At 39.0% G+C, this 27,285-nt stretch overlaps 3 protein-coding genes across 4 annotated transcripts in view; 1 reads left to right on the top strand and 2 right to left on the bottom strand.

The window, feature by feature from the left end:
* Window positions 1-2: 2 nt before the first annotated feature.
* Window positions 3-15,429, bottom strand: dhx32a (DEAH (Asp-Glu-Ala-His) box polypeptide 32a). The gene is made up of 11 exons (XM_036572091.1): window positions 14,910-15,429; window positions 10,959-11,152; window positions 9,932-10,304; window positions 8,896-9,129; window positions 7,364-7,457; window positions 6,696-6,845; window positions 3,814-4,005; window positions 3,162-3,302; window positions 2,843-3,033; window positions 1,252-1,442; window positions 3-573 (listed from the first exon to the last, which is right to left on the bottom strand). Exons 1-11 carry the CDS (start codon window positions 15,165-15,167, stop codon window positions 381-383), a joined length of 2,211 nt encoding a protein of 736 aa, XP_036427984.1. The 5' UTR covers window positions 15,168-15,429; the 3' UTR covers window positions 3-380.
* On the top strand, window positions 12,410-25,458 carry fank1 (fibronectin type III and ankyrin repeat domains 1). Its single transcript, XM_036571819.1, has 12 exons — window positions 12,410-12,511; window positions 17,072-17,221; window positions 19,164-19,338; window positions 19,671-19,795; window positions 19,920-20,001; window positions 21,193-21,267; window positions 21,645-21,710; window positions 22,222-22,387; window positions 23,495-23,638; window positions 23,866-23,943; window positions 24,867-24,911; window positions 25,348-25,458. Exons 2-12 carry the CDS (start codon window positions 17,101-17,103, stop codon window positions 25,456-25,458), a joined length of 1,188 nt encoding a protein of 395 aa, XP_036427712.1. The 5' UTR covers window positions 12,410-12,511; window positions 17,072-17,100.
* Window positions 25,447-27,285, bottom strand: part of LOC118809104 (disintegrin and metalloproteinase domain-containing protein 12) — a 161,796-nt gene continuing 159,957 nt past the window's right edge. For both annotated transcript variants that reach the window (XM_036572089.1, XM_036572088.1), the window contains one exon: window positions 25,447-27,285. In XM_036572089.1, coding sequence (XP_036427982.1) covers window positions 27,213-27,285 — 73 coding nt within the window. In that variant the 3' untranslated portion in view covers window positions 25,447-27,212.

The raw sequence follows: 27,285 nt of genomic DNA, 5'->3' as shown, positions 1-27,285 counted from the left end.
GATTTGTCATTACTCTCTTTATGGGCAGCGGTACAAAATGTTTGACAGTCCATATTTACAACAGTATGCTTCAAGTTTGAGGGTGCTAATAAGCCCAACATGTGCTGTATCTCTAAGTGCTGGTCTAGGATCAGCCCCCCTTTTCTGTGTGCTCATATGTTAAAACTGCATCAGCATTTTTGAAAGAAGTGTGCATATAATCCCTGAAAACCCTTAAGATGTAGACGTTAACGTCTCTAATGTGACATTTACACTCCCATGACTGACGACTGACATGCTCATGTGCAGCATGTGGGCCAACATATTTTGTCTGGAGCAGTCTGGTTTGGCAGGTCACATGGACAAGCTTTAGAGTTCACAGCAGACCTGCCTTTTCATAATCACTGTATCACACATCTGTCGTAAGACTGGGACTCTTCCGATTCTTTTGGTGTCTCTGTGACGACAGGCTGATTCTTCTGTCTTCTCTTGGTGCTCCCAGACCCTTCATTGTCCATAATGTGCTGCAGTAGCTCCTTACTCTCACTAGAGGGCAGGTTGTAGAAAAAATACTGTGGTGCCATTTGAATGAACCTGAAACAAAGAGAAAAATGAAATGTTTGTATATGTTATAGTGTGTCAGATAAATTCACAATGATGGCTGCTGGGGTTACTTATGTCAGTGTAGTAGGACAGAAACTATGGTTGCTAAAGTCTTAATCCTTTCATCATTATGGTGAGTGTAATCTGTAAAGCTCCTTTAGGTGACGTTCATCCTTGATGACTTATCCTACACAACACTGACATGATATGCACAAGTTTAGGGGAGGTACACTGGAGAGCGTATGGCTGAAAAATGAAGCAAGGGACGAAAATGAAGGAGTCGCACAATTTAGGTAAAATATGTTAGGCTGCCAATTAAAGTTAAGTTTTATAATTGACCATTTACAGTGTGTTTAATAGTGGCTTATGATAAAATTTAATTGACTTTCCTGATTTTCTGAATCATTTTCCTTGAATGATTCCCCATTAACTTTAATAATATGGAGTGAATAGCCAATTTTTTAACATGTGCATGGCAATAAACACAAGACGTAATGTGGTTGTGGACTACTTGCGTGAAATAACCATTTTATAGTGCTGTAAATACACCATGATATATTCCTCTTACGTGTGCAGTACCTGCTCTTTTCTCTGTGTCGAATGTGCCGTTTCTGCTAACACTAGTTTACACCAGATCTCATGCATGAAAAACAAAAAGTACAGACTTACACCTCAGGGGAGATTTGTGTGACCGTGCGGACACAGTTGTTGTCGGACAGCGTGTACTCATGGAACAGCACCCACTCGGGCAGACCAAGCTTTTGTGCTTTTGCGCCATAACCAGAAAGAGGGTGAATCTGCGCTACGTGCTTATTGCTCAACATGAAATAATTTCCCGAGCCATCCACATCCCGAGCAATCTGACCAACACAAACAAGATACAGGGTACAGAAATTACATTAATAAAAGAATAAGACTGTGCTAACTGGTCTCTGACAACTTTAATTATTTATTATTAGTATGTGAGCATTTTTAGGTAATGTGTTTCTGGGTGAGGCAGCAGTGCATTTTATGGCATTTCTTCACCAGGCTGTAACCAGTAGCAACAATGGAGGAGCTTCAATCTCTAGTTTCCCTTTTACTTGCCATTTGGTTTTATGTAAAAGTCACCGGCAGCGGCCTTTATTGCTCAAAGTTGCATAAAAAGAGCACAATTTTGACCACATTTAATGACATACGAACTGTCATTTGATATAAGCAGAGATTTGAGCACGAATGGTGAATCAGCTTCAGTGCATGAAATCAAGCACAGGCCAATGAGTAACTCATTTACATATCATTTACATGCCACTAATTCATGCAGATGTTCCACTAGGGAGCCAATAAAACAACAGCATTCAGCAGCTCGTGTGCCAATGGCTATGCTCTTAGACAGAATTTGAGGTTGAGCAGTGTGTGCACTATTCCACCTACTGACCAAACTTTAGGATTAAAATTATGATTACTAGAAATAAACATTTTTTTAATGGTCGAATGATGTGATTGTGTAGTGTGATTACTTTCCTAAAAACACATATTAAACACTACATTATTGTAGTGTATGAGACATCCTAGCTGTGTTTTGTATTTATTTTTGGGGCAGAGTCAGTAGTGTTAAACAAAAGCACAGTATAATATGTTTTTAAATGGAACAAGAAATAGTTGCAGTATTCGTTTATACCAATATGCCTGTAAAATAAGCACATTCACTTTTGTGCACATGGCAATGCAGTACAAATTAGCAGTACTATCATTTTCTATGTTTATTCTTATCATTAGCATAGAGAACACCGATAAAGTTTTGGTTAGTTAACCGCAAATCATGCATCTTTTTTTTTTTTTGAGGATGTTAAACTATTCTGTCCAATTTTATACAGTTTTATAACCGTACTGCCTGGTGGAAAAAATGACATTAGACAGAACAAATACTTAAATATAATTAATTTGACTTATTTCATATTATGTAAAACGTAGAATGTAGTAGGCATGTCATGATCATGAAATTTGAGCTGAAAACAAATTGCTATAAAGGGCACCAAGTTCACCGAATACACATCGCTTGCGTGTCATAAAAATAGGACTGTGAAAGGTAACTGTGGAACACTGCGGTCAGTGACAGTGACAGCCTGATGCTGACATAAGCACGAGTAGCTTGCTAAGTATTATACTAGAATTACAATTCTATTACAATTTATTTATTACACACCGGCAACTCAAACATACTTTTATTAATGACAAGCATCTAGTAAAACAGTATCTGGAAATGTGAAGATTATTCTACCTGCATGAAGTAGCCAGCTAGCAGTGCTCTCTTGATGTTCAAGGTGTTGGTCTTGGTGCCAAAAGCAGGCTCAGAGAGTGGGAGTTCAAGCCTCTTCAGTATGTCAGTCAGTTCAGCTCTTATGGCATCTGCGGTCTGCAGAGCCGCAGAGCACAGAAAGTAGTCCTGACACCACTTTTCCTGCGTGAAATCTGACACCCATAACACAGCCATCAGTTACATAGCACTGATTTACGTGACTCAGTCCTGTGGTGCTATGCCTGCCTCAGGGGTTTATCTGAAAAGCACGTAACATTGGGATTTTGCCTGATCTACTTACATGGTTCTCTCTGACTGCATTTAAAAGCATTGTAGATGTTGATCAGAGTGAAATGGTCTCCCTCTGGGTGATACAACTTCTTGTGGCATTGCATGGCTTCTGTCTCCATGCCAAAAGGGGGCTCCACAAAGCAGCTTGGAGCTGACAGACAGGACAGGATAGGAGAAGCACATGTGTTGATATATTCAAAACAGCTTGTGGGTAATAGACAGGCAGTGAGGACGCAGCAAGTGACTCAATGTAACAAACACTTAAACGGCAGCCAATTTCTGCCTGGTTCAAGACCAACAAATACACTCCATGGAGGCTTTAGACCAGGGGTGTTAAACTACGTTCCTTCCAGGTCACAGCTCTGCAGAGATTAGTGTTTTCCCTCTTTTAACACTGAATTCAGGTCATGAATGCCTTATTACTTAGCAGGATTGAATCAGGTGTGTTTAATGAGGCAGAACGCTAAACTCTGCAAGTGTCTTTGCCCTGAAGGAACCTAGTTTGAACCCAGTTTTGCTTTAGACTAAGCCTAATCTTTAAAGCAAAAGGTCACTGCGAAATGGAGAACAACTAGTTGCTTATTTAATTATAACTCAACTACTCCACAAATATAGAGTACTAGAACTACTACGTAAAGCCTAAAGGGTTGTGGTATTTGTACCTGCTAGCATTGCTGCAATAGTTAACACTTCGTTAACACAATCAAACTCGCAGGAGGCTAGCAGGGCCTTGGCCATCTGTGGGTCCAGTGGGAACTCAGACATTATGATCCCAATCTCAGACAAGTTTCCATCATCATCCAACGCTGCAAGATAATCCAGCTCTTCCAAAGCCTGCATCAAGCCTTCAGGATCTGAGAGGCAAACAGCAACAGCACAGACATAAAGTAATCATTACTACAGGAAACTCTAACTCTAAGGCACTAATCAGATATAATTACTGTCAGGAACAAAACCTCATATTTTCATTTTTGCCGCTTTTTTTTAAAGCAGAACCAATGACAGTTGCCCTTTACATTGGGTTAAAATGTCATGAGGAATGGACCAACAGAAATGTTCCAAAAAAAAATGCTCCTTTAACTGCAAAGTTAGCACTGTGGAAGATTACCACTGTCCTGACCGTGACAATATATTGCTTGGATAAATATCACATCACATTGACTTAACTTTGCAATAGAAACTCATGTTCCCAAAGACCTTTGTTTAGATGTGTTAACAGTACACAGTTTTCAGGCACAAATATCTCACATTTTTTTCTGACTGTATTAAGATCCTCCCATTCAAAGTTATTCTTGCTGTTCTGTGTGATATGATGACCTGCCAAAATGCTTTTGTGTAATTGAGTCCTTTTCATTCAGGACAGAAGTTTTCCATCTTGCTCTCGGAGGTCCCCTGCAATGCACATGTTGGTGCTTCCCTTTGTCCAACACACTGATGTTGAACTCATGAGTGTCAAGAGTGTTGGAACAGAGGAAGCACTAAAATGTGCAGTGCTGCGGTACTTGAGGGTCAGGATTGGGAAAGTGGTTTAGAACCTTCTCTACACTGTGATTTAGGCTGCCATGCTTTAGTACAGTGAAAGTAACTACACTAGTCCTCTATTTCTGATGTCTGATGATCACATTCCTGTGTGACACAGTGTTTGAACCCTCTTTTCCTGTTCTTTGTGTCTGCTGGTCTAACAAGGCCTGCGCTGTCATATCTAAAGAACAGAGCTCTTTCTCTGGGTCAGTGTCTCGCTGAGCTCACAGGATCATTAGTGTTACCCACGCAGGACGAGCTCATGCTACACAACAATGATGCAGAGGCTAGCAGAGACTAGTGCTGTCAGCACAGCTAACACGCATCAGCGAACACCAGCACCCACAGACACTGACCCATCTGTGCCACAGGCACGCACACACACCCTGTACTATTCTAAGAGCACGCAGAACCCTCTGTAACTGCATTCACCCCAGCTAAACACAAACTCACAATCTCTCTGTCTTTGACACGAACCTGAACCTTTGATCACTGCATATCTAGAAAAATGACCTTCCATATAATACATACACCATATCACTGTTGTAGAAGAAAACCTTATACCTCCAAAATGGTAACTTTTTAGGAAAAGGAAAAAACCTACTTTACTTTACTTCAAGTCAATGGAGCCAGACAACCAAGTCATTTTGGCCTGTTTCTTTTAGTCCATTCATCATGAAATTTACATATAATGTAAACGATATTTTCAAAGTATGTAAAAAACTGAAAAACGTCAAAAATAGAGATGAGAGGTTTTCTTCCCACAACAGCGATACACTGCTGTCAGCTAGTGTTAGCAATTTCAGAATACGACAGCATTAAAAAACAAGCGTATTAATACAATATAATGACAACATACCAGACACACTGTAAAGAACTTCTGTTCCTATAATAATGTACTGTGTTTAAGCCAGTATGGTACTTTAGATGTGGTTTACAGTTTTATACAGCATCTCGTGTTGAATAATGGTAAAACAATTTTCAGGACAGATTAAATTGCATCATACACCTTATTTTAAAGCTACTGTAATATTCTTCTAACAATATTTAAATACATCAACACATACAGTATCGTTATCTTTACTATAAAATAAAATTGCCAAAAGCACTTTTCTCAAGCAGCAAAAGACCAGTGTCTTCACTGCAGTTTAATTTTTTCAGTTTTCCATTATTTAAATGTTAAAAGAGCTAGCTGAGCTGTATTGATCTGTGAGCCAGGGTAAATGCAACAAGTTTATACTTAACCGACAGCATATTAGCTTACTCTGCACAACCTGTACCAACATAAAATACCAAAGAATAAATACAGCTGGAGCATTTAAGATTTATATTATAGGTGTGGTTCACTCTAATGTGCTGGTCAGAGCACAGAAAGTGAACTCTGAAAACGTTTGTGAATGAAAGAGGAGGTAACCTTAGCATATCCAGATCATTACTCCACTCATTATTAGGAAGTTTGTACCCAAATCACCAATAAGGACAAAACTGAACTATCATTATATAGTTGTAAAGCATCCTTCTGGAGTTGGTTGAGATCTAATGCTATTTCATTTGATTCACTTTTATCATGACAAGCTTGAAAAACCACAGTAAAACAGCACTCTCTTTAAACTCTCTCAGTGTATGTGAAGATTGGCAGTATGTAAAAAAAGAACGAACCCTGCCAATATGGGAGAAAGATCCCATTAGCATGACGTGACACTGATTCTCTACAAGAGTAAACTGAAAAATATGGATACAGTGATAAAGCCTGAGCTTATATCAATAACATCAATACTGCTATATTGATATTATGAACACAGCCCTACTATCAGCCCTGACCATTCACAAACCATGTGTGAAAACCTACCCACTTTGTAAAGCTATTTCTTTATGTATTATTTCACTACTGAGTATGGCCCTGGATACAAATTCTGACATGGAACCAGCTTTTGCCTTTCAAATCCTAAGGAATATAACTATAGTGATGGGGAAACTGATCACAGATCCTTTATAAACATGGACTGTGGTCTCCAGGGCTGACCTGGCCTGCTGATGAAGTCACAGTGCCCGAGTCCAGCCACCTCCATCCTCTTCAGGAAGAGCACAGCGGAGGTGATGTTCGCTTCCAGGATCCGAGCAGGAATCTCAGCAGGCAGCTCAGCCTCTTCAGGGTACAGGCAGAAACACTTCCCTATTCACACACAGACCATGAGGATTACATTAAGTGTAGCCCAGCACAATGTAGGATTTAGCATGGAGAATCATTACCAAAACTATAGAAGCTTCTTGCAGTTTCAGTTTAAGTATAATTTTACTGATCCAGATTAAATTTAAGGCTGTATTTAAAACACTTTTGCTACACTACTCCAAGGTAAAATCGAATCCAGATCAGAAATAAAACATTATATAACTTTGTAGACCGTGATAAATTAAATTAGAATTATACTCTTGAATGGAAAGTCTATTCTACACAGCATAGCTCTATCTGCACTGTACAAAAGCCTTGCGCTTTGCTATGAACAACTGGCTAACTTACTGGACAACTCTGAACAGTTTTAAGATTACAGTCTTAAGATACACATGGCTGTCTGAAAACTTAAAGAATATACTGGGCAGGAATCAACCAGACAGTGTTTTGTGGAAATCACATGTGCTTTAAATGGAAATTCTTCAGACTGCTTGTCTCAACAGCTGTTTCGGCTGTCTTACCTGCTGAGCCCGACAACTGTTTACGGATCTCCGCCCGACATCTACTGATAGGTCTGATCACCTCGGAATTGGCTCTCACACGTGGGTTATACACCTAGAGAATACAACATTACCAGTAATCTAATAACATTAAATATATACATACATACACACAAACATACAAATACAGTTAAACACTAACAAGAGCAATATATGTGTATGTGTGTGTGTGTGTGTGTGTGTGTGTATGTGTGTATGTGTATATATATATATATATATATATATATATACATATATATATATAAATAATACACATTTTTGCAAACTTCCACAAAAATATGGCAAAAGACTAGGAAGCAATGCATCTGAACATGGTCTGTGTCACATATAATGAGAGGAAATGGCCACAATAGCAGGAACCTAAACTCTTGTCCCCATCAAAAAAAAATAACCTATATTCTCCCTTTGAACTGCTTTTTCACTTCAACCAATTAGAAAGTCTTTGGTCAATAACCAAGAAATCTTTCATGGAAAGGGGAGGTGAACCTAACAAACATCCTATTCAGTCTAAGCTATTTTTGTAAATGTTTGCCACAGACACAGCCCTGGGTAAAATGATGAAAGAGGACTGTGTATTTGAAGAGTTTCATTCCAAAATGCTGTACATCCATTTGTGATAATTTTAGACATAAGAAGTTTTTAAAAAGAACAGCAGGTGATGTATGACAGGAAAACATTATTTTTACAACAACAACAATAGTAATAGTACATTGATAATTCTTGTCTAAAGCCCAATCCCAACACTGTGTATTATGAAAAAAGAACTTACTTGAAAGTGGTCTGTAATGTATTTTGGAACAAAACCCTTCATTAACAGATGTGTATTAGAAGGTTCAAGGGTTCTTTAGTAAAAGCCATGATTCTATTTAAAACTATGAGTTCTATATAGAATAATTTCATGCTTAAATGGTTCTTTGCGTGGTGAAATGGTTCTTAAGATGAAGAATGTGTTATATATGACCCTGTCTAACATTATTTTTTCATTACAAGCTTGACATTGTAACAATAGCAGAATCCTTTTTGGTGCTATTTAGAACCATATAAATCACATTCTCCATCATCTGAAGAACCATTTCATCAGGCAAAGAAACACGCATGCATGAAGTGGTTTTATATAGTGCTAAATGATTCTAAAAAGAACCACTGCCTTGTCTAAAGAACTCCTGAAGAACCCTTTATTTTTTTTTTTTAAGTGTGTACTTAGTATGTAACACTCAGTCAACTGGCTTCTGAGTACAATCACAGTGCAAATAAGCAGAGAACAACTTATAACTCAAAAAGTGTAAGAGAATATTTTGTACAGTTACAGAGTTACAAACACTGAAACAGCCTGTGATTTGCTTCCTAAAATGCACTGTGATATCACTATACTGCAGATATGAAATTACAGTTCTCAGATAAGGCTTATGTTTGGATCTAAGCCATTCATTTCCACATAGTATAATTCAGAAACCATTATTTTCTATCAATATATCAATCAATATATCACTTACATATCTCTTCTCCACTCCAGTGTCAATCACAAAATTCACTGTGCCCACTGACCAAAACATGTCTTCTGACTGGCTGCAGGAGAGAAAGACCCTCCTGCTTTTATTCTGTCCTTCGGTGATTGGTGGGCAGATCCCGGCATGGCCCGGGCACAGAGCCACTGGCACCAGGTCCCCAAGATTACTGCTTAGCCTGGCTGCTTCTTTAGCCAGAAGATTGCAGGCACAGCCGACCTCCTAACACATACAAAATCTGGTTTTAGTCCACTTATCATACGCTTTTCATCTAAAATGTAGGCTTTGTTATAATTCATTAACATAAAACTTCACTACCTAAAACAGTGGTGCTCAAACCAATCCTCAGGACCCCCAGACGGTCCACATTTTTGCTCTATCTGCCGGGAACTGGCATTGAGCAAAAATGTGTACTGTGTGGGGAGCCCTGAGGAACAGTTGAAGAACCACTGCTGTAAAACAAAAGGACTGGGTGGACACACACACACACACACACACACACACACACACACACACACACACACACACACACTCTATCAACTCACTCTGTCGAGCTAAACTTCTTTGTTCTATCTTCAGAACACGATGTGACTGACAAAATAAACTGCACATGGTTAACAGAGTGTACAGAATACAGAAATTCCAGTTTGAAGATTAAGTCTAATTAGAAATCTCTGCACCCTGCCAGTCCATTCAGTGCATCAACATCACAGGCTTCTGAATAAAACTGCTCCTATTAACGAGTATTACAGATACAATTCTACCACGTTGTTAGCCATCATCTTAGGATAGCTGTGGCACTGGTTTGGTGGTTCCTCATTTAGGCATCAAGTTTTGTAATTACTCAACCTGTCTAGTCATACCGACAATGCCAAAGCTTTGTCCAGATGGTAGAAGTCAATGGACCACACGCAAATTAATGACATCTGTCTGAAACACTCTCAATTTTCACTCCACTCATACTACTAATCCAAACCCATTTGTACAGTGGAAAGTCATGTAAATTCGACAACAGAGCCTGCACCTGTTCCGAGGCAAGGAAAACAGCCAAGTCCCCTGGCTCTTTGGCCCTGTGCACCTCCAGAACGAGCCTCAGAGCGGCACAGAAGCTCTCTGTTCTGCCTCCACTGCTGTAGACCACCTCAGAAGAGCCTGTGGCCTCCACATGCAGGTGGGGAACACCCCCGTAGTGCGCGACCAGTGTGTCTGAGGCTGGGGGGACAGACAGCACCACGACCCGGAGCTCTGGACGCTGGATGAGAACCTCCCTAAGCAGACCAAGGAGAAGGTCTGTGCTCACTGTGCGTTCATGGGCCTGGTCAATCACCACCACCCCATAGTGCTCTAGTAATGGGTCTGACATCATCTCTCTGAGTAGAACATCGTCGGTGCAATACCTGCAAAAGTTTTCAGGGTTAAAAATAAACAAACAAATAAATAAATAAATAAATAAATAAATAAATAAAGTACATTACGTAAAATTAGGAATATTGAATCATCTTTAAATGTGCCACAGGTTTGCATGTCAGTAATATGCATTGATGTGCAGTATTACTTGGACTTGCTGCACACAATACGTGTCATGCAGCACAGCGCAACATGGCTCTGTTTGGTTTTACATGGCTTGGCAGGTCACAACATTGGCTCAGCTCTACACGATATTCACAATATGGCTCTGTATGGCATTGGCATAGGCTCCGAATGACTCAATGAGATGCATGATCGGAGCCACCCAAGATCAGAATCAACAGAATTGCTGCTTAAGAATTTAAAATGCCAATTGAACCCATTAACAATATGAAATGTTATTTATATTGCAACTTTGGCTAGCAGAAAGTACTTTGGGTTAAAAAACAATGCTAATAAAAACTAGCCAAAACAATATAATTAATTATATATATTTTTTTAATTAGGCCAAATTTGCTGTAAAGAAATCCCAATCAACTATAAAAATGCAGGATCCATAATGACGCTGCGTGGCACAGCACAGCACCTTTCAGAGTGTATTAAAGCTATGCAAGTGTGTACATGTGTGTGCATTTTGCACATACCTGAGAATAGTATCACTGGAGCAGCAATTCTCCAGTGGTATGCAGTAGCCCACCTCATGGCCAATGTTGACATCCATCTCATCAGCTACACGCAAGGCCAGGTCTACGGCCTGCTGCCTCTGGATTTGACTACAGACCACCACACCATGCTGATACTGTGCTGACAGACAGAACTCCGCGCACCACTGGGGAATCTACACAAAATACATAAATACACAGACATCTGATTTAAAAACATGCTCTACAAACAACATTAAAACACTAAGACAATGACTCTTGGAAAAAAAGATGTATCCGAATAAAAAAAAATTGTGTCATAGGTTTTTCTCATCACACAGATATTATGCCAGAACTTCTTACATAAATGTTGAAGCAACTTTGTAAACAATTGATTTAATCATGCAAACATCAAGGAAAACACTGAATCCTTTCTGTTCCTCTAATGCTAATGGACACTGCTTTGGCATCAGAGTGTTGGGTCCTGGGCAGTGGATCAGAGGCGTTTCTCAGTGGGAGGCCTATGTAAGAGCTTTCTCGCTTTGAGCTTAGCAGCTGGAGCTTTAGGCTATTATCTGCCAGGCTGGCAGGCCTGGGAAAACCCTCCACCCAGCCATTAGCCACATAACAGCATCTACTGAGCTCAGGACACTTGGTCAGTACTCACTGCCACTGGGACACCACTCGCATTTGGTGTGTAAAGAGGAGGGCTTTTTAGAGGGAGACCGTCTGTCCAGTAGCCAGCTACACAGCATCTGACCTCAGTCTGACAGCAGTGGGTTACCCAGATTTACTCAGAGTATTGGGTATACTCATTGTATAATCTCTGTACAACAGTCACACTGTGGGATGCAAAGCAAAGTCACATTTTCTACAATTGAACAAACCATCTGCTTAAGATTTACTATTTAGTTATAGGACACAAAACAAAGACCCTCCTGTTTTGGTAAACTGTAGCATGACCCACAATGAATAGACTTATTTAGCTTTTACTGTGATTAGGAAAATATGTTTTCTCTATCCCTAAACATCGTGATCATGTCAATGGTCAGCAGGCCTGCCCATTGAGATGACCTTTTTCTACTAAAAGATTCACAGTCGTAACAGCAAAAACCCTATGTCTGTTACCAACACGCAGCAAACGTTCTGAATGAGGCCAACCACATTCAGGCCTCAGCCTGGCTTTCTCTTAATGATGAAGTAGCTTCAGCTGGTAGGGTCTCTATAGCAGAGGTCTGTAACCACACCCTTGTGGCATTTCAGCCAGACAGTAATGTGCTTCGCCACGCACAACGCAGCAGGTCAGTTCTAAGTTGAGCTCAGCCTGACCCCTGCAAGTCTTCATGTCAGTGAGTGTGTGAAGAAAGGAGATCAGTACAGTCTAAAGTTCCCTCCTCTATATTTAGGAGCTCTTCAGGGCCTGACACTATCAGCTTGCCTGTTAGTGCCATTGTCTGCTCTTCTGACACACTTTCTAATGAACACAGGACACTTTAGCTACGGATGACTTCAGTTTCATCGGTGATCACATGGCCCTTTTTAACGGCTCAGCAGAGGTAGGTGGAGTAGGCTAATACAACATGCAAGCAAAAGCTATTGACTTTACTTAAATAATGAAGTAATAATAAATGCCCATACTCAAATTGAGTATGGGTTAAAAAAAGTAAGTATCAGCGCAAAACCCTATGAAGCATTTCCTGAAAGAACTGTAGAGGAACTCTCAACTGTACTTGAGTAGAACTATGAGTGTTACGGGTTGACATTTGTGGAGTTTGTTTAAATGACCAAAAACGGTCATAATTTGTTAAACATGACCATTGTCTCACCTCGCTTTGTCTCTTAGAAATAAAAATGATGTTTTTGTTACTGTTTATATACTGTATGTATATGTAAATGACTTCAGTTCTGATTAGCTGCCATACCTTTCGCCTCATTCAGAAAGCAGTATGAGCTGAAACACTACTTATAGCTTCAGCTTGAAAGGCCAGCGCTAAACTTATGTAGATATATGTAAACGCACTTAATTTCATGACATCACAAAAATAATAAATTTAAAATGGGTGTCTTTTTCCCCGCTTAGTTCCATATATGGATTGTATGAACTGGCAAGTTAATCGTAGGTCTGAAAACTTTAACAATCTTTAGACACTACATCAAACTTTTTAATTTAAAACAGTGAGGAACATTTTTCCACTGAGATCCACTTATGCCATTTGTGTGTTTATGAACCAAAAACTGTCCTAATTGTGATCCTTTCACAACCTTTTTTATCCCTTAAACAGGCTGTTTTTGTCGGTTTATGTGCTGTTAAGACTGATATGTAAAAGAACTCTGCTCAGATTGGCTGCCCTGTGTTGTGCCTCATTTAAAAAGTCATTAAGGATAAAATACCCCTTATAATGTCAAAGTGAATAGGCAGGGCTAAACTGTTGGAGGCTGAATAGACAGATATGTAAAGAGTTTCATTAAAAATGCTGTATAATCATTTGTAACATGCTTTATATGTGGACATGTTTGTATGTGAAATCACAAAAACACTCAAGTCAAAACTAGCTGTTTATGCAGCGTTGCTCCTGTATATGGACCATGTATACTTGTGAGCGACTGGTACATTTTGGAAAATGTAACAGATGTTTTCAGACTCTCATTGCAAACAACCCTTATTGCATAAAAGTGAGAAAAAGGTGCTTTTCCATGATACGGGCACTTTAAGTACATGAAACCAAGTAAAAGGATCTAGGTACTCCCCAGTCAGATGCCCAGTATCAGCTAACATGGGTGAAATGAGTCCAAAGGATTACATAATGAGTGACCTGTGGCTCGACCCACATGGTAAGCAAACGTTAAATAAATAAAAGTGCATGGACTGCAGATACAATAATTTAATATCAATGGCAGCTGTGAACAACAACCAGAGGTTACTGTTTTGTGCTGTGAACTACTGTCTCCTTCAAATAAATAAATAAATAAATAAAATAAAAAAATAAAACTGCAAGGCATTATGTACAAACAGGTGAGAGGAAAGTCTGAATTATCTGAATTGTATAAGCTTTATGCTATGGTTTTGGGAATACATATTCTGAATACAGAAATTAACTATCTGTATTCAGTCCAAGTTACATTTTGAATATAGTTACTTTTACATTTGTCAGAGAATACTTTTAAATACTTACCCACTGAAATTAAAAAAAATATATATACCATCTTTCAAAGAAACACCATCACTGCTTGTTCATTAAGTCATTTAAAATCAGTGTGTAAAGGTGTACAATAAAGAAAAAAACAATCAGAGCTTCTTTACAAACTGAAGTCCATACTAAAGCCTGAGTAGACTGATAAACCAATATGATTATCAGTTATTAAAAATGTTACTAAAGGTGTTTTTGAGAAATGATGGAACTTCACAAGGAATAAGCTTAGTGTCTGTGTTAGAACTAACCACTTTATAGTCAGGTTTGCAAGATTTTGTTATTGGGCTATGGCAAACTGTTTGCTTAAATCATGAGACAGCAGTGGGATTATGGGAACAGCAGTGGATTGATTGAAGCAGATGAATTTTTTCATCAAACATTAAAAGAAGAATTACAAGAAGAAAATGCCAGCAAGGAACAGCGTGAATTAAAAATTATAACAGCAGAATTTTTCCCATGTGCAAATATTCTGAATATGTTACTGGTTTTGTATGTGATGTAATACTTTACTGAACACATTCAGGACAGTGTATTCAATGATCAGCCTTCACTACTTGTTCAAAGTATTCTGTCCATCTCTGACTCTATGTAAAGCACAAATGTGGAATCAGAATGTGGAACATTTTCTTTGACATAGACTCAGTTTTGAAATGAGAGCATAAAAAACATACAACAAGAATAAGAACATAACAACATGAGACGCCAGCATAAAAAACAAGCCAACAGACATGATAGAGAAAACAGAGGATGCACTGAAACTTGCCTGTGTACTTTTTCCAGTCTTCGTCGTGCCTGAGACGATGATGAGCTGATTGCTTTCTAAGGCCTTAATGAATTCTCCTCTGCTTCCCCAGATTGGGAGGCTCTTTCTCTCTTTCAGAAGTTTGTAATATCGGGAGGAGTAGGGCAGACCATCGAACTGGTTCAGCTCCAGATCATCTCCAAAGCCAAACACATCATCGGATCCCTCCACAAACTGTGAACTTAGTTCTCTTTCTTCAGCACTGCTGCTGAGCTCCATGGCGCCCACCCGGCTCACAAAGGGCTCCTAGAGTCTTCAGTTTGTCCCAAAATGTGCTGGTTCTCAGTAATCACTCTCCTGTGAGCTTCTAAACAAGCGCATACGACATCTCTGCTATGTAATGTCCGAAACACCTCGTACTTCCAGTTTTAGGTCTATCACTCGGACACTTGTTGCTGCGGCTGTTCTGCTTAGCCTCTCTCATCATTACAGAGCTGAACCCACGTGCCGCACCAATGAGAAGGTCTCGATGGATTTAGGGTAGTTTTCCCACCCGTATGCCGACTAGTCCCGCCTCTTCTGCTGGGATTGGCTAGTGGTGTCCGGCGTCCTGCGTTGGGATTGGCTGCTAATTCAAAACAACAAAAATCCTCACTGCCCAGTGACTTGAGATACGCACACTAGGGCAGTGGTCACCAGCGCTCCCTGCAGAGTTTAGTTCTAACGTGCATCTAACCGCCCCCCCCGCCGCCCCCTAAGAAAATGCATCTTATCCAAAGACTTCTGAAGAAGTTAATTAACTGGAGCAGGTGTGTTGCAGGTGGATCTAGACTGCGGAGGAAGGTAGATCTCCAAAAACAGGGTTGGTGACCACTGCTCAAAGGCTGTTCTTTCTAGGGTTCTCAATCCTGGTGCTGGAACGATATGTGTTGCACATTTTAGAGGTTTCCTGCCTTTTCTATATATATATATATATATATATATATATATATATATATATATATATATATATATATATATGACTGTGCCTTTAAAATGTGACTGTGCCTTTAAAACTAATGTATGCAAATAACATCTGTTCTGACTGGCTGTCCTGTATTATGCCTCATTCAAAAAGCAGTCCAGGCTGAAACCCACCTTATAACATCAGCATAAAAAGGCAGAGCTAAACTGCTGTGGACTGAATATATGTGGATATATGCGGTGGTTTTTGTGACATCACAAAATTAATAAATTCAAAACAAGCTTTTTTTAAAGCTACATTTCCATATTTGGGCCATACAGCCTGGGAGCAAACGGTACATTTGTGTTTATGTACTATATTAAACTCTCATTTAAACTAACAAACACAGAAAAATTGTTTTTCTATGATACTGACCTTTAAAGAGCCTGAGCAAATTATATATAAAGTAGATGCCACAGTGTAGGACAGTATTTCTCAACCCAGCTCCTGGAGGCCCACTACCCTGCACTTCTTAGTGTTTTCCCTGCTCCCAACACACCTGATCCAACTAATCAGCTCATTAACAGCCCATTATTGGTTTAAAGTGGGTGTGTTAAAGCAGGAAAAGCACTAAAATGTGCAGGACAGTGGGCCTCCAGGAGCTGGGTTGAGAAACAGTGGTGTAGAGGTGTGTGCAGGAGCGGTGTGTCTGAATGTGGCCACTGGAGTAGTTCGCTATGTGTGATTTTACTCCAAATACTCTAAAACAGAAGTGGGTAAATCAGGTCCAGAGAGCAAAAACCCACCCCTGCATTTTGCCCCTTACAGAGGAAGCCTGCTTTGTGAAAAAAAGCAGCTCAGCTGTTTTTTGCAGGATATTATATGTAACCATACTATGTTTTTGGGTCCGTGAACTTTATCCTGTCAGTTGATGTTGGTTGCTAGGTTACCAGTTCCTCACTGCAGAGGTCCTCTGGACAGTCGAGTGGAGCACTGCGAGTATAGGGTGAGAGTTCAGCCAGGAACACGTATGGACACCTGAAAACAAGACCGTCGTCTCTGTTTCCGTCTTCTTAGCGTCGGAGTGAAGAAGGGAATCGAATTTGAATGTCCTTCAGTAGTTAGTTAACCTAGCTAGCTCAGTTAGCATCCAGCGTTATCTGAACTGAGTGTTAATGAGAGGTTAACGCGAGCTGATAGTAGTGCAGTCTAATGCTGTTTCTGGTCTTTCTGCTTTTAGGGGTTCAGTACTCATGTTCAGATGTACGCATGTGCGTCGTTTCTATAGCAACAGTAAACAGGCAGCAGACAGAGCTCAGCATCTGGAGAGAAGAGAAAGTGAAGAAATCAGCAGGCTCAGTGTCCTCGACCTCAACAATGGAGCAGCCAGGTAAAATCATCTATATCACAATTTGAATATAAAAAGTAGCAGAAATTGATATTTAACAATTAGTAACGGTGCTGAGTTCACAGACTACAAATCAGTTATTTGAAGTTCAGTGAACTCAACATTTTAAAGAAGCATTACTAATTTTTTTAAGGTAAAACAACATAGGCTGATATGTATTTTGACAGTTTATTCAGTACAACAGTACACATGAATCCAGGAAGGACAATGGTTTGAGTATACAAGAAAGTGGGATAAAACAACCCAGTTCCAGTAAACTAACTGTAACTTTGCAACTTAAAACTGCAAAATTTTAATTCCAGATACTTATGTTTTGTGTAATGCACGAATGTATGCTAAAATATCTTCTGAATCCATCTGGCATGTTAAACAGGGAAAGATCGTTTGTAAGCTAAGTACAGGTTAATGAGTGAGTGGTCTCAAATAACCAGACAGATGCCCCCCTCTATCGTACTGGACAATAGATTGGGAATCATTACACCTTCTCACATTCACACTCGCCAAATGATTTATGATGTAACTTGAAGTAGCTTTGTTTCATGGATTTGATCTAGAAATGTTAAGATCAGGGATATTCTGACAGAATATCACATTAGACCTATTAAACCGAGCACCACAGATAGGCCTATGATAAAATACGTAAATTGGGGCAGTATGTTAAATTAAAATTAAAACTGAAAACGGTGATTTGTAAATTATTTTTTACATTGTATTACATTGAAAACAGTACATCACATTATTTGATGTTTTACCCCATGATTTTTTTTTTTGTTTTGTTTTTTAAAATAAACACATTTTGATTTTGGTTCTAGCTAAATATTTTTAAACAAGTTGAGAAAGTAAAGCATTTGCCACTTTGTAATGTTGCCATTGCTTTTAACAATACTTAAAAGACATTTACAGAGTGAAGTCACCAAGTGATTAAGCATTTAAGGTGTAATTCTGTCTCATTCTTCCTGCACACAAGTATTAAGGTGTGCAGCAGTACAAGATCTTCATTGTCTCATTTTTTTATTTTAAAATGTGCCACACATTCTCTGTTGGGTCAGATCAGAACTTCAGGCAGGCCAGTCTAGCACCCTCATCCTCTTCTTCCACAGCCATGCCTTTGTAATGTCTGCAGAATGTAGTTTTGCACTGACTTGTTGAAACACACGTGGGTGTCCCTGAAAAAGATGTCGGCAGCATGTGTTGCTCCAAAATCTCTATGTACTCTTTGGCATTAATGGTGCCATCACAGAAGTAACCTTTGCCAAGGGCACTGACACAACCCCATACTATGACAGTCCCTGGCTTTTGGAATCGTTGCTGGTAACAGTCTGGAACGTCCTTTTCATATTTGGTCCAGAGCACACAACATCCATTTCTTCCAAAAAAGACCTGAAATACTGATTCATGTGGCCACAATATCCGTTTCCACTGTGTGATGGTCCATCCCAGATACCTCCAAGCCCAGAGAAGTAGACAGCCCTTCTGGACATACCTTAACATAAGGTTTCCTTTCCTAAAGAACTAGGCCTTTCCTGGATGCTGCTTTTGTACCAAATATAATTTACACTCTCCTGTTGGCATCACCTTCAAATCACATTATTATTTAATTGTTTTACCTGTCCCATCATTTTCGGAATGTGTTACAGGCCTGAATGGCAGGAATGGAAGTACATTTACAAATGAACTGTTGACCAGACAAAACATGAAATATCTTATGTTCATGCTGTCTGCAATGACATACGAGTCAAAATAAATTTTAGAAATCACTGCTTTCCTTTTTATTTGCTTTTTACCATACTTTGTCTGTTTTGGGTTGTAGTACTAAGAACTAAAAGATGACCACAAGACCACATATTGTTTTGAGAGGGGACATTTTGTTCGTGTTTAGTGCCACCTACAGTCAGGTATAGTGAAGCATTTTTCTCCTCCCTAGCAGGTGAGAGTGAACTGCGTGAGACACTTGTCGTTGGACAGGTGAGCCACCACAGCATCGAGCTGAGCTGGAACGGAGAGGAGAAAGAGAGACGGCTGGGTCCTCCTGATAACTGGACCTGTTTCAGATTAGAGAAAGAGGATCCCAGAAAGCGCAGCATCCATGAGATATATGTGTGAGGACACATATCCAAAATTTTCATCTGCATGTTTATTCAAAACATTCACACCAATTAGCATGCTCCATGCTCCTTGCTTGTTCTGCTACTGGACAGTCCTGCCTTTGAAGCTGAGTGTTATGTAATATGTAAAGTATTAGTAGCTGACCTGTCATCACATTTGCAAAATATAGTTTTAAGCTTAATAATTAAGTCTGATATGAAATCTAATTTTAATATCACCTTTGAAATTAGCCTCCTGCTTGCTGGAACTAAGTGCCTTAATGAACACTTAGCAGATATTCGTGCAGACTAATAGTGTTTCTGATCTTTTGTCTTGCTGAGTTCAGGGGATTTAATACTCAGTTCACAGTGGAGGATCTGGAACCCAACACTGCGTACAAGTTCAGGCTGAAGAGCCGCTTTCCATCTGGAGAACATCTGTACAGTCCTGTACTGACAGTGTCTACTGCACGTATGCACACATATCTAAACACCAGAATAGCACAACAAATTATGCAATCAAATGTTTTCAGTAATGCATTGACGTCTACCTTTGTGCATGCTGTCTGCACACTCGTCTGTGTGTTTCTCCTCAGGAGAGCCGATTAACGGGAACGATCTTCATCGGGCAGTGACGATGAATGATAAAGAGCAGCTTATTAAAGTGCTGCAGTCTGGGTGAGGGTATCAGCTCCTTCACAGTTCAGCCACAGCTTGTCTACATGCACACATATATGACAGCTGCACATTTAGGATTATTTTGTTTTTCTCATTGTAGCAGTAGCATCAATATTATAAGGATAAGTTATGAACATGGAGACTTTAGCGTCTTCTAGATGTCCCCTTACAGTTAGCGCACATATATTCAGTATCACACGTCCAAAAGAGTCAGCAGTAAGCAGCATATCAGCCTTACTATCGGGCTGTCCTGCAGTGTTCAGCTGCAGCCTGGAAAAGTACTGTACAGTAAAATACAGTAAAATCATTTAAAGAACTCTCATTCATGTATTTTCACATCCATTATAATTACTATTATTATATCAATAACACAGTTGTAAGCAAAAGTCTGGGAGCCCTTGGTCAAATTACATGAAATTAAGTGAAATTAAGTACACATTCTCTACATTTAACACACTTCTGGACATTTAAATGCACAATTACTGTTTTTGTTTTGCTGAATGTAACATTGAGGAAAAGAAATAAAACATAAAAAAGGGCATGTACAAAAGTTATAGCACATTTTGTTATATGTTGTATTTTTACAGTATGTCAAACCCGGCGAGTAAATAGAAATTATGCACTAAAATTTAAAGTTTGATCCCTGTAGAAAATACGAAAACTTATTTTCACTTATGGAAAAAACGTAATTTGACCAGGGAAACATTAGCATATAAATGTTTTAATCCATTCATGTCCAGCATCTAACTTTAATATGATAAGGACAAAAACCATAGAACTTGTTCTGAAAGGACTAAAGACTGAAGAATTGTTGTACAGTTGTACCTTGGATGAACATCAAACAGTACCCATTTGATTAAACGTTCATGCTTTTATTCACAGTCAAATTTAAGTTTTCTGTTTTGTTAAAAAATCATTTGACCAAAAAACTAGATTTGATATGATCAACTGAGTGATAACAACTCACTTTTTAGGTCCTTCATTTCTGTGCTCAGGCAAGCTCAGAGAACATAAGGACCAAAGGAAATGTAAATGTTTAGATACAGACACAAATGAATAAATAAAACTTTATTTTAGGAACAGCTTGTCAAAACCAAGACCTTTTTAGTGATGAGACTAATATGAAAAGAAGACAATATCAAGCTTAGAGTCCTTAATTGTGAAACTGAAGTGTAGTTTTCTGCCCTGCAGGACAGTTGTTGTAGATGTGCCTGATAGACTGGGCTTCACTCCGCTAATGGTGGCAGCCAGGAGGGGCCTCATAAGGTAAACTAAATACTGTTCTTGTGTTTGTCATGGAGACTATAGCAGTATCTCCTACTGTATACACGAGAGCTGTAACAACACTAAATAGCTATGTCATTCTGTACTAAAGCAAAACAGTATTTCACTTGCATATTGCACAGTAGGCAGCTTGTACTGAAAAATCTCAATGCCATATCTGCATTGGGAGCAGGCAGGAGTCATTAATAATAATAGTTCATTACTTTCCTGTAAAAATGGTACCAAAGCCTAATGGTTTATTTAAATAACAAATGGTGCTGTTTAAGGTTTTCTTATACAAATGCTACTAACAAAAAATGTAGAAGTGTGGTGCAGAACTACATAAGGATGCAGTGCATAACTAATACAGTTCACTGCAGTCTGGTTCAGGTGCTGGTGCAGTATGGAGCAGATGTCAACATGAAGAACTCTAGTGGAAAAGATAGGTAAGGTAATCAATACACACAGAGCTAAACATTAAAGCACATTGCTAATGATGGATAAAAGCCAGTAGCTACTTTTCTAATAGCCTATGAATATGCACATGCTCACTCAAGAGACAGCAATAGGCAGGGCATATAAACTACTAAAGTTGTCGAAAACCTGCCAATATTTTTATTTATTTTCTCCTGATGCAAGTTATGCTTGTGCAAAATTTATGGCACATTATATATGTTATATTTTTTTCCAATAGAATTAGAAATTGTGCACCAAAATGTGCAGAAAATCCCACATTTGAGTTTGTTCCCTGTAGATGATGTTATTTTCTCTTAAAAAAAATCAACAAAACGTAATTTGACTGGAGGTGTTTAAACTTTTACCTATGACTGTAGTGTTTATTTGAATACATGCTATTCAAGAATGCTCAAATTCTGATTGACGTAAAGTAAAGCTTTGACAATGGGTTGTATAACTTCTTTCGTGTGCTGTTGCTGTGGTTGTTGATGTGCATGTTAGTCTGATGCTGGCGTGTTTCTCGGGGCATTTGGAGGTGGCGCGGTACCTGCTTGAGTGTGGAGCTTCTTGGATGTCCACAGACCGCGGGGGATGCTGTGCTCTTCACTGGGCAGCAGACGGAGGGCACCTGCCTGTACTAGAGTACCTCCTGCAGGATGGCTGTGAAGTAAGACTCCCAGAGGGCAAACAGAAATCACAAGCACTGCACTGGGAGAGTTAGTGATGCTGATATTTTCAGGTCTATTTATGCTCCCATTTGGAGGCTTTTTTTACATACTGTAACTAGTTAAAATAGTTAACTAGTTAAACTACTAAGCTAGTGGTTAAACATGGCAAGCAGGGGACTTGCCTTTGATTTGAATCTTGTGATCATTTCAGGCTGTTGGGAAAACATTCTATTATGCTTAAATTTTGAGAATGCTTTAATGCAGTTTAATTTGTTCAAATGTATACATCCTTTGCACATTAACTCCTTACGAAGCCATGGGCCTGCTTTCAGGCTCAAAGTTTTATTACACACTTCAATAATCTAAGAAAAGCTCCATTAGTTTGCATTGAAGTCCCTGTAGTTACTGAATTATAAGCCTGGAATGTTAAGGGGTTAATAGAATACACTACAACATAACACTTTTGTATTTCAGTTTAATTAATTTTGGCAGTAATTGTGTTGATGATATATATTTTGTATTTGTGGAAATCCAGACCTGTCGCACCAACCAAAAAATATTAAGCCAGCATATTTATGTCTATGAGTGGGCACTTGTTTAATCATACAACGCTGCCGTCATTGAGTATTGGGGGATGGAGTTACTGCAGTCAGAATTACTTAGCTCTACCTAAGTGCTACGGGGTAGAATCAAGAAATATTTTTGCCATAAATTAGTGTTCTGTGTTCTTGTAGAATATAAATAATTTAACTATATAAAATTCATATGCTAGCTGCAGGCCTATCAATCAAACCGGGAGGGCACAGCCCCTTGATGCCCACCCATGACAGGCCAGCAGAAATGATTAACATATTTAAGTATGTATTTGAATACAATAAATTGAAACTATCCAATACATTCCTTTTTTCAGTGGTGTCCGAAAGCTTTTTTGGGTTAACAGCATATTATTGTGTTCTGTATTTCCCGCCCATTCTAATGTCTAATAAAGACCAGAACTGTATTGTATTTTGCAGGTGCATATTTAACATTTGTATTTTGTGTAAGTGTTAAATGCTTTAACACTCCTTACTATGGACAAGATAGCTGATGTGTTCCATGTCCTTCAGGTGGATGTGAGAGACAGCGTTTCTTTATGGACGCCCCTCCTCAGAGTTTCTGCTGTTGGCGGAAACACGGCTGTGGCTGCTCTGCTCATCAGCGCAGGGGCTGACATTAACATACAAGACAAAGACGGGAAAACACCACTCATGGTATGAGCTGAACTCACACTGCTGTTTAGGGCCCGTCACTAAAGTGCATGGACAGCATTAGTGTTGAAACTTTTCACAATATGTTCTTATTTTTCACTAGAGCAACAATAGTATCAAGATAGGAAATATATACATAAATTCAAATAACAGAATTACAGTGAGACTGTATCACTATGTTTTTGTGTTGATACTGTTAAGACAGAATGAATTACTGTAATGTTCACCAGGTGGCAGTGCTAAATAACCATGAGGAGCTGGTTAAACTACTTTTAGAAAATGGAGCAGATCAGCACATCAAAAATGAGGTAATGCATCATGGCCCTAACCGGTCATATTTTAAAAGGACTGTATCCTAGGTTTTCTTGCTTTTTTTCTCTTAAAGTCCACTTATCTTTGTGAGTTTATATACCAGTCATAATTGATTTTTGCATGGGCATTTCATTGTCTTTATCCTTTAGGATTAAACAGGTTGTTTTTGTTACTGTGCCTTTAAGAGTGCCATGTATTGTGCCCTGATATGTGTAAATTTGCTGCCCTGCATTGTGCCTCATTCAAAAAGTGTGGGCTGAAACACTCCTTATAACTTCAGCATAAATGAGTGCCGCTAAACTGCTTAAGGCTGAATAGGCAGACATATGTAAATACAATGTTTTTGTGACATCAGCAGTGAATTTAACACAGGCTTTTTTGCAGCTTAATTTTCATTTATGGAACGTATGGACTGCGGAGTGAACAGTGTGTTTAATGCAATGTTTACGTGGTACATCAAACTTGCATTTTTCAAAAGTTATCCATGATAAGTGGGCTTTAAACATATGATGAGCAGCAGTTTTTCACTCAGCATGTTAGTAGCATATATGAGTTGGTGCTGGTCAGATATATGGCTACATGGATTGTCATGACAGTAATAGGAAGTAACCTGTCTTATGCATGGTTGAAATTAAAGGCATTTTCCCAGTTCAGATGAGCCTCCAGTCTTTACCATTCCACAACTACTATATATATTATTTTTAGTAACATTCTTTATTTCTCTCAATCTAGCAAACTTTATATTAGTTACTTTCTTCTTATTGTACACGTAGAATACAGGAAACCTTTCACAAATGCAGATGCAATATTAGCTGCTTTCATAATGCTAAATAAACTGGACACCACATTTCTAACTATGTTGACCATAGGTTTTCAGTGTTTCTGTTCATACTAACCAAACAGCAGCACTTTCTTTCAGTTTGGTGCTGGTGCTCTAGAGATGGCTAAAGCTTTTCAGAGAAAGGTAACGATGCACTTCATCCTCTTAAAGTGTCCATATCCTACATTTTCTTGTTTATTCCCTCTGAGGTCCACTTATAATGTTTGTGTGGTTTTATTTACCATAAGTTAATCTTTACATTGTACATTCTCTTTATCTTCAGAATTAAACAGGCTGTTTTTGTTACAAGACGAATATATGTAAATTACCTCTGTTCTGATTGGCTACACTGTATTGTGCCTCACTTGAAAAGCAGGCTGAAACACTCTTTGTAACTTCAGCAAGAATGGTTGGGGCTAAACTGCTGTAGTCTGAAAATGTGGATGAATGTAAATTAGTTTTCATTACATCACAAAAGCTGTTTTTACAGCTTAGTTTCCATATATGGATTGCATGCACTGGGGAGTGAATGATATGTTTGAAACTTCATGACAACCTGTTTGACTGTTGTATGTTTCAGAATATCATCCCTTTGTTAGCGAAGGAGAGGCCAGTGGGCAGCACTGAAAAGAACAGTCCTGCTTCTCAAACAGCAAAAACTCACTCAGTCCATCACAGATCAGTTTCATAGACAACTTTACTTAGCACTGGTTCATAATTCGTGAGTTCAAAATCTATGACTCCTCTGACACACTGACATTTACAGGGTTTTACATTTTGATTTATCAAAGAGTTATCGTACAAAAAAAGCTTTGTGTTCTCAGTCACTGAGCAAAATAAAGAAAGTTAATATTACATTTTTATGTGTAGAAATACTGATACAAGTGTGTGGTTACAAAATGGTAAAAAGTGAGTACAGGGATAAAGACTGCCAAACAAGCCAAGCAAAGCAGGTTACCTACTGTGGCATGAATACCACTGACACAGGTTTGTATCTGGTCTTGCACAGTCTTTCTGAATGCATTTTAAAAATAATGATGCATTACAGACATAGAACTGTATGAAAGAAAACAGGAATCAAAGTATCACCTGAAGTAAAATATATGCATCAAAAAGTAAGGTGTCAGCTCTCGACACCCCCTATGGTTTCACACAAAAGCAACTTCGGAGTAACAGGACGCTAAAGAGAGAAGCACATTATACAGCTCTACGCTGTGTAGAGTAGACGTGTGATAAATGTAGGCTCAGTGGAAACATATTGTCATGGCTGAAAATATCAGCAACATGTAAAAATGCAAAGTCGCCCCTGGGGTACACGGAATTTTTGTGTCTCCCGTTTGCTACAGATATCATGTTTTGTATGATATAAACAAACAAAAAACATCCCAAATCTGTTTTCTTTCACTGTTTTCCTGGTATTGCTGTGCAAGTCCCCCATTACCAGACAGTTTTCCTGTACCTCTCATCCACTACAGCCACTGAAGCAAGACTCTAGATGGCACATTGTACATTTGGAGATCAAAATAGAGTAAATTTGCTTTTGTAAAATAACTATAGTCTAACCCAACCATCCTCACAAAAGGAGTTAGCATGAAATGGCATGTAATATACAGGATGCATCATAACTATCATGTGGAGTCGTGATCACTGGTGAATGACTTATTTTGAAGGAAGAAGGAAAAGGCTCAAAAAAGTTTATAAAACCCAGACACTACTGAAACAGACTTTCATGTACAGCTTCTTTAGTTGAGAAACAGGGTATTTTTAGATAAACAAGAAAAAAGGTCTCTCATATAAAGTCACAAAGCTGGCTGACTACAGAAGACACAAGTCTGTGGTTTTGTGAATTACCTCCTCCTGGCTGTTTCTGGTAAGCTTTCAAATGACTATTCACTCAAACAAAAGCTGCAGAAATGGTACTAGGCATGACTGATTCATGAGTGATTTTAAATGGGTAATACACACAGGGACTGTACACCCACAGAGCACATCATGGCAAAGTGGAGCTTCCAAATGTTTCCCTTTTAAAGCATTTTTTCCCACAAACCATTTCTACCATTAAAATGCACCTACATTGCAGTTTTCTACTCATTTTTCACAGATAAAAGTCTTTCATATCTCTTTCCACGTTGTTGAATCATCAAAATTCTGATCACTAAACAATACTAAACCCAACTGAAATCAGGACAAACCACACAAAAATGTGAAATAAAAGTCCACTACAATGCACTGTGCTGAAATAAATACAGTTTGGACGAACATAAATAATGTGCGACGTGTACCTGAGTGTCGACTCATAGCACCGACAGGGGCTGTAGCACCAGGGGATCAAAACGTAAACCCCCATGATCATAACTCAGAGACACTGTTCATTAAGACCAGCGGAGATTCATAGTGCAAAATCGAGTGTGTGTTCTCTCCGCTCAGGTCCCTGCAGCTTGGCTCTCAACTGCTGGGCTTCGGCATGCCTGTGAGGAACTGAGGCTTTGGCAGTGTGGGGGGCTGCTTAGGAGGTGGT

Source organism: Colossoma macropomum, unplaced genomic scaffold (assembly GCF_904425465.1).
Source record: "Colossoma macropomum unplaced genomic scaffold, Colossoma_macropomum, whole genome shotgun sequence".
In the NCBI taxonomy this organism is placed as follows: Eukaryota; Metazoa; Chordata; class Actinopteri; order Characiformes; family Serrasalmidae; genus Colossoma; species Colossoma macropomum.
This window is presented reverse-complemented; position numbering and strand designations above follow the sequence as displayed.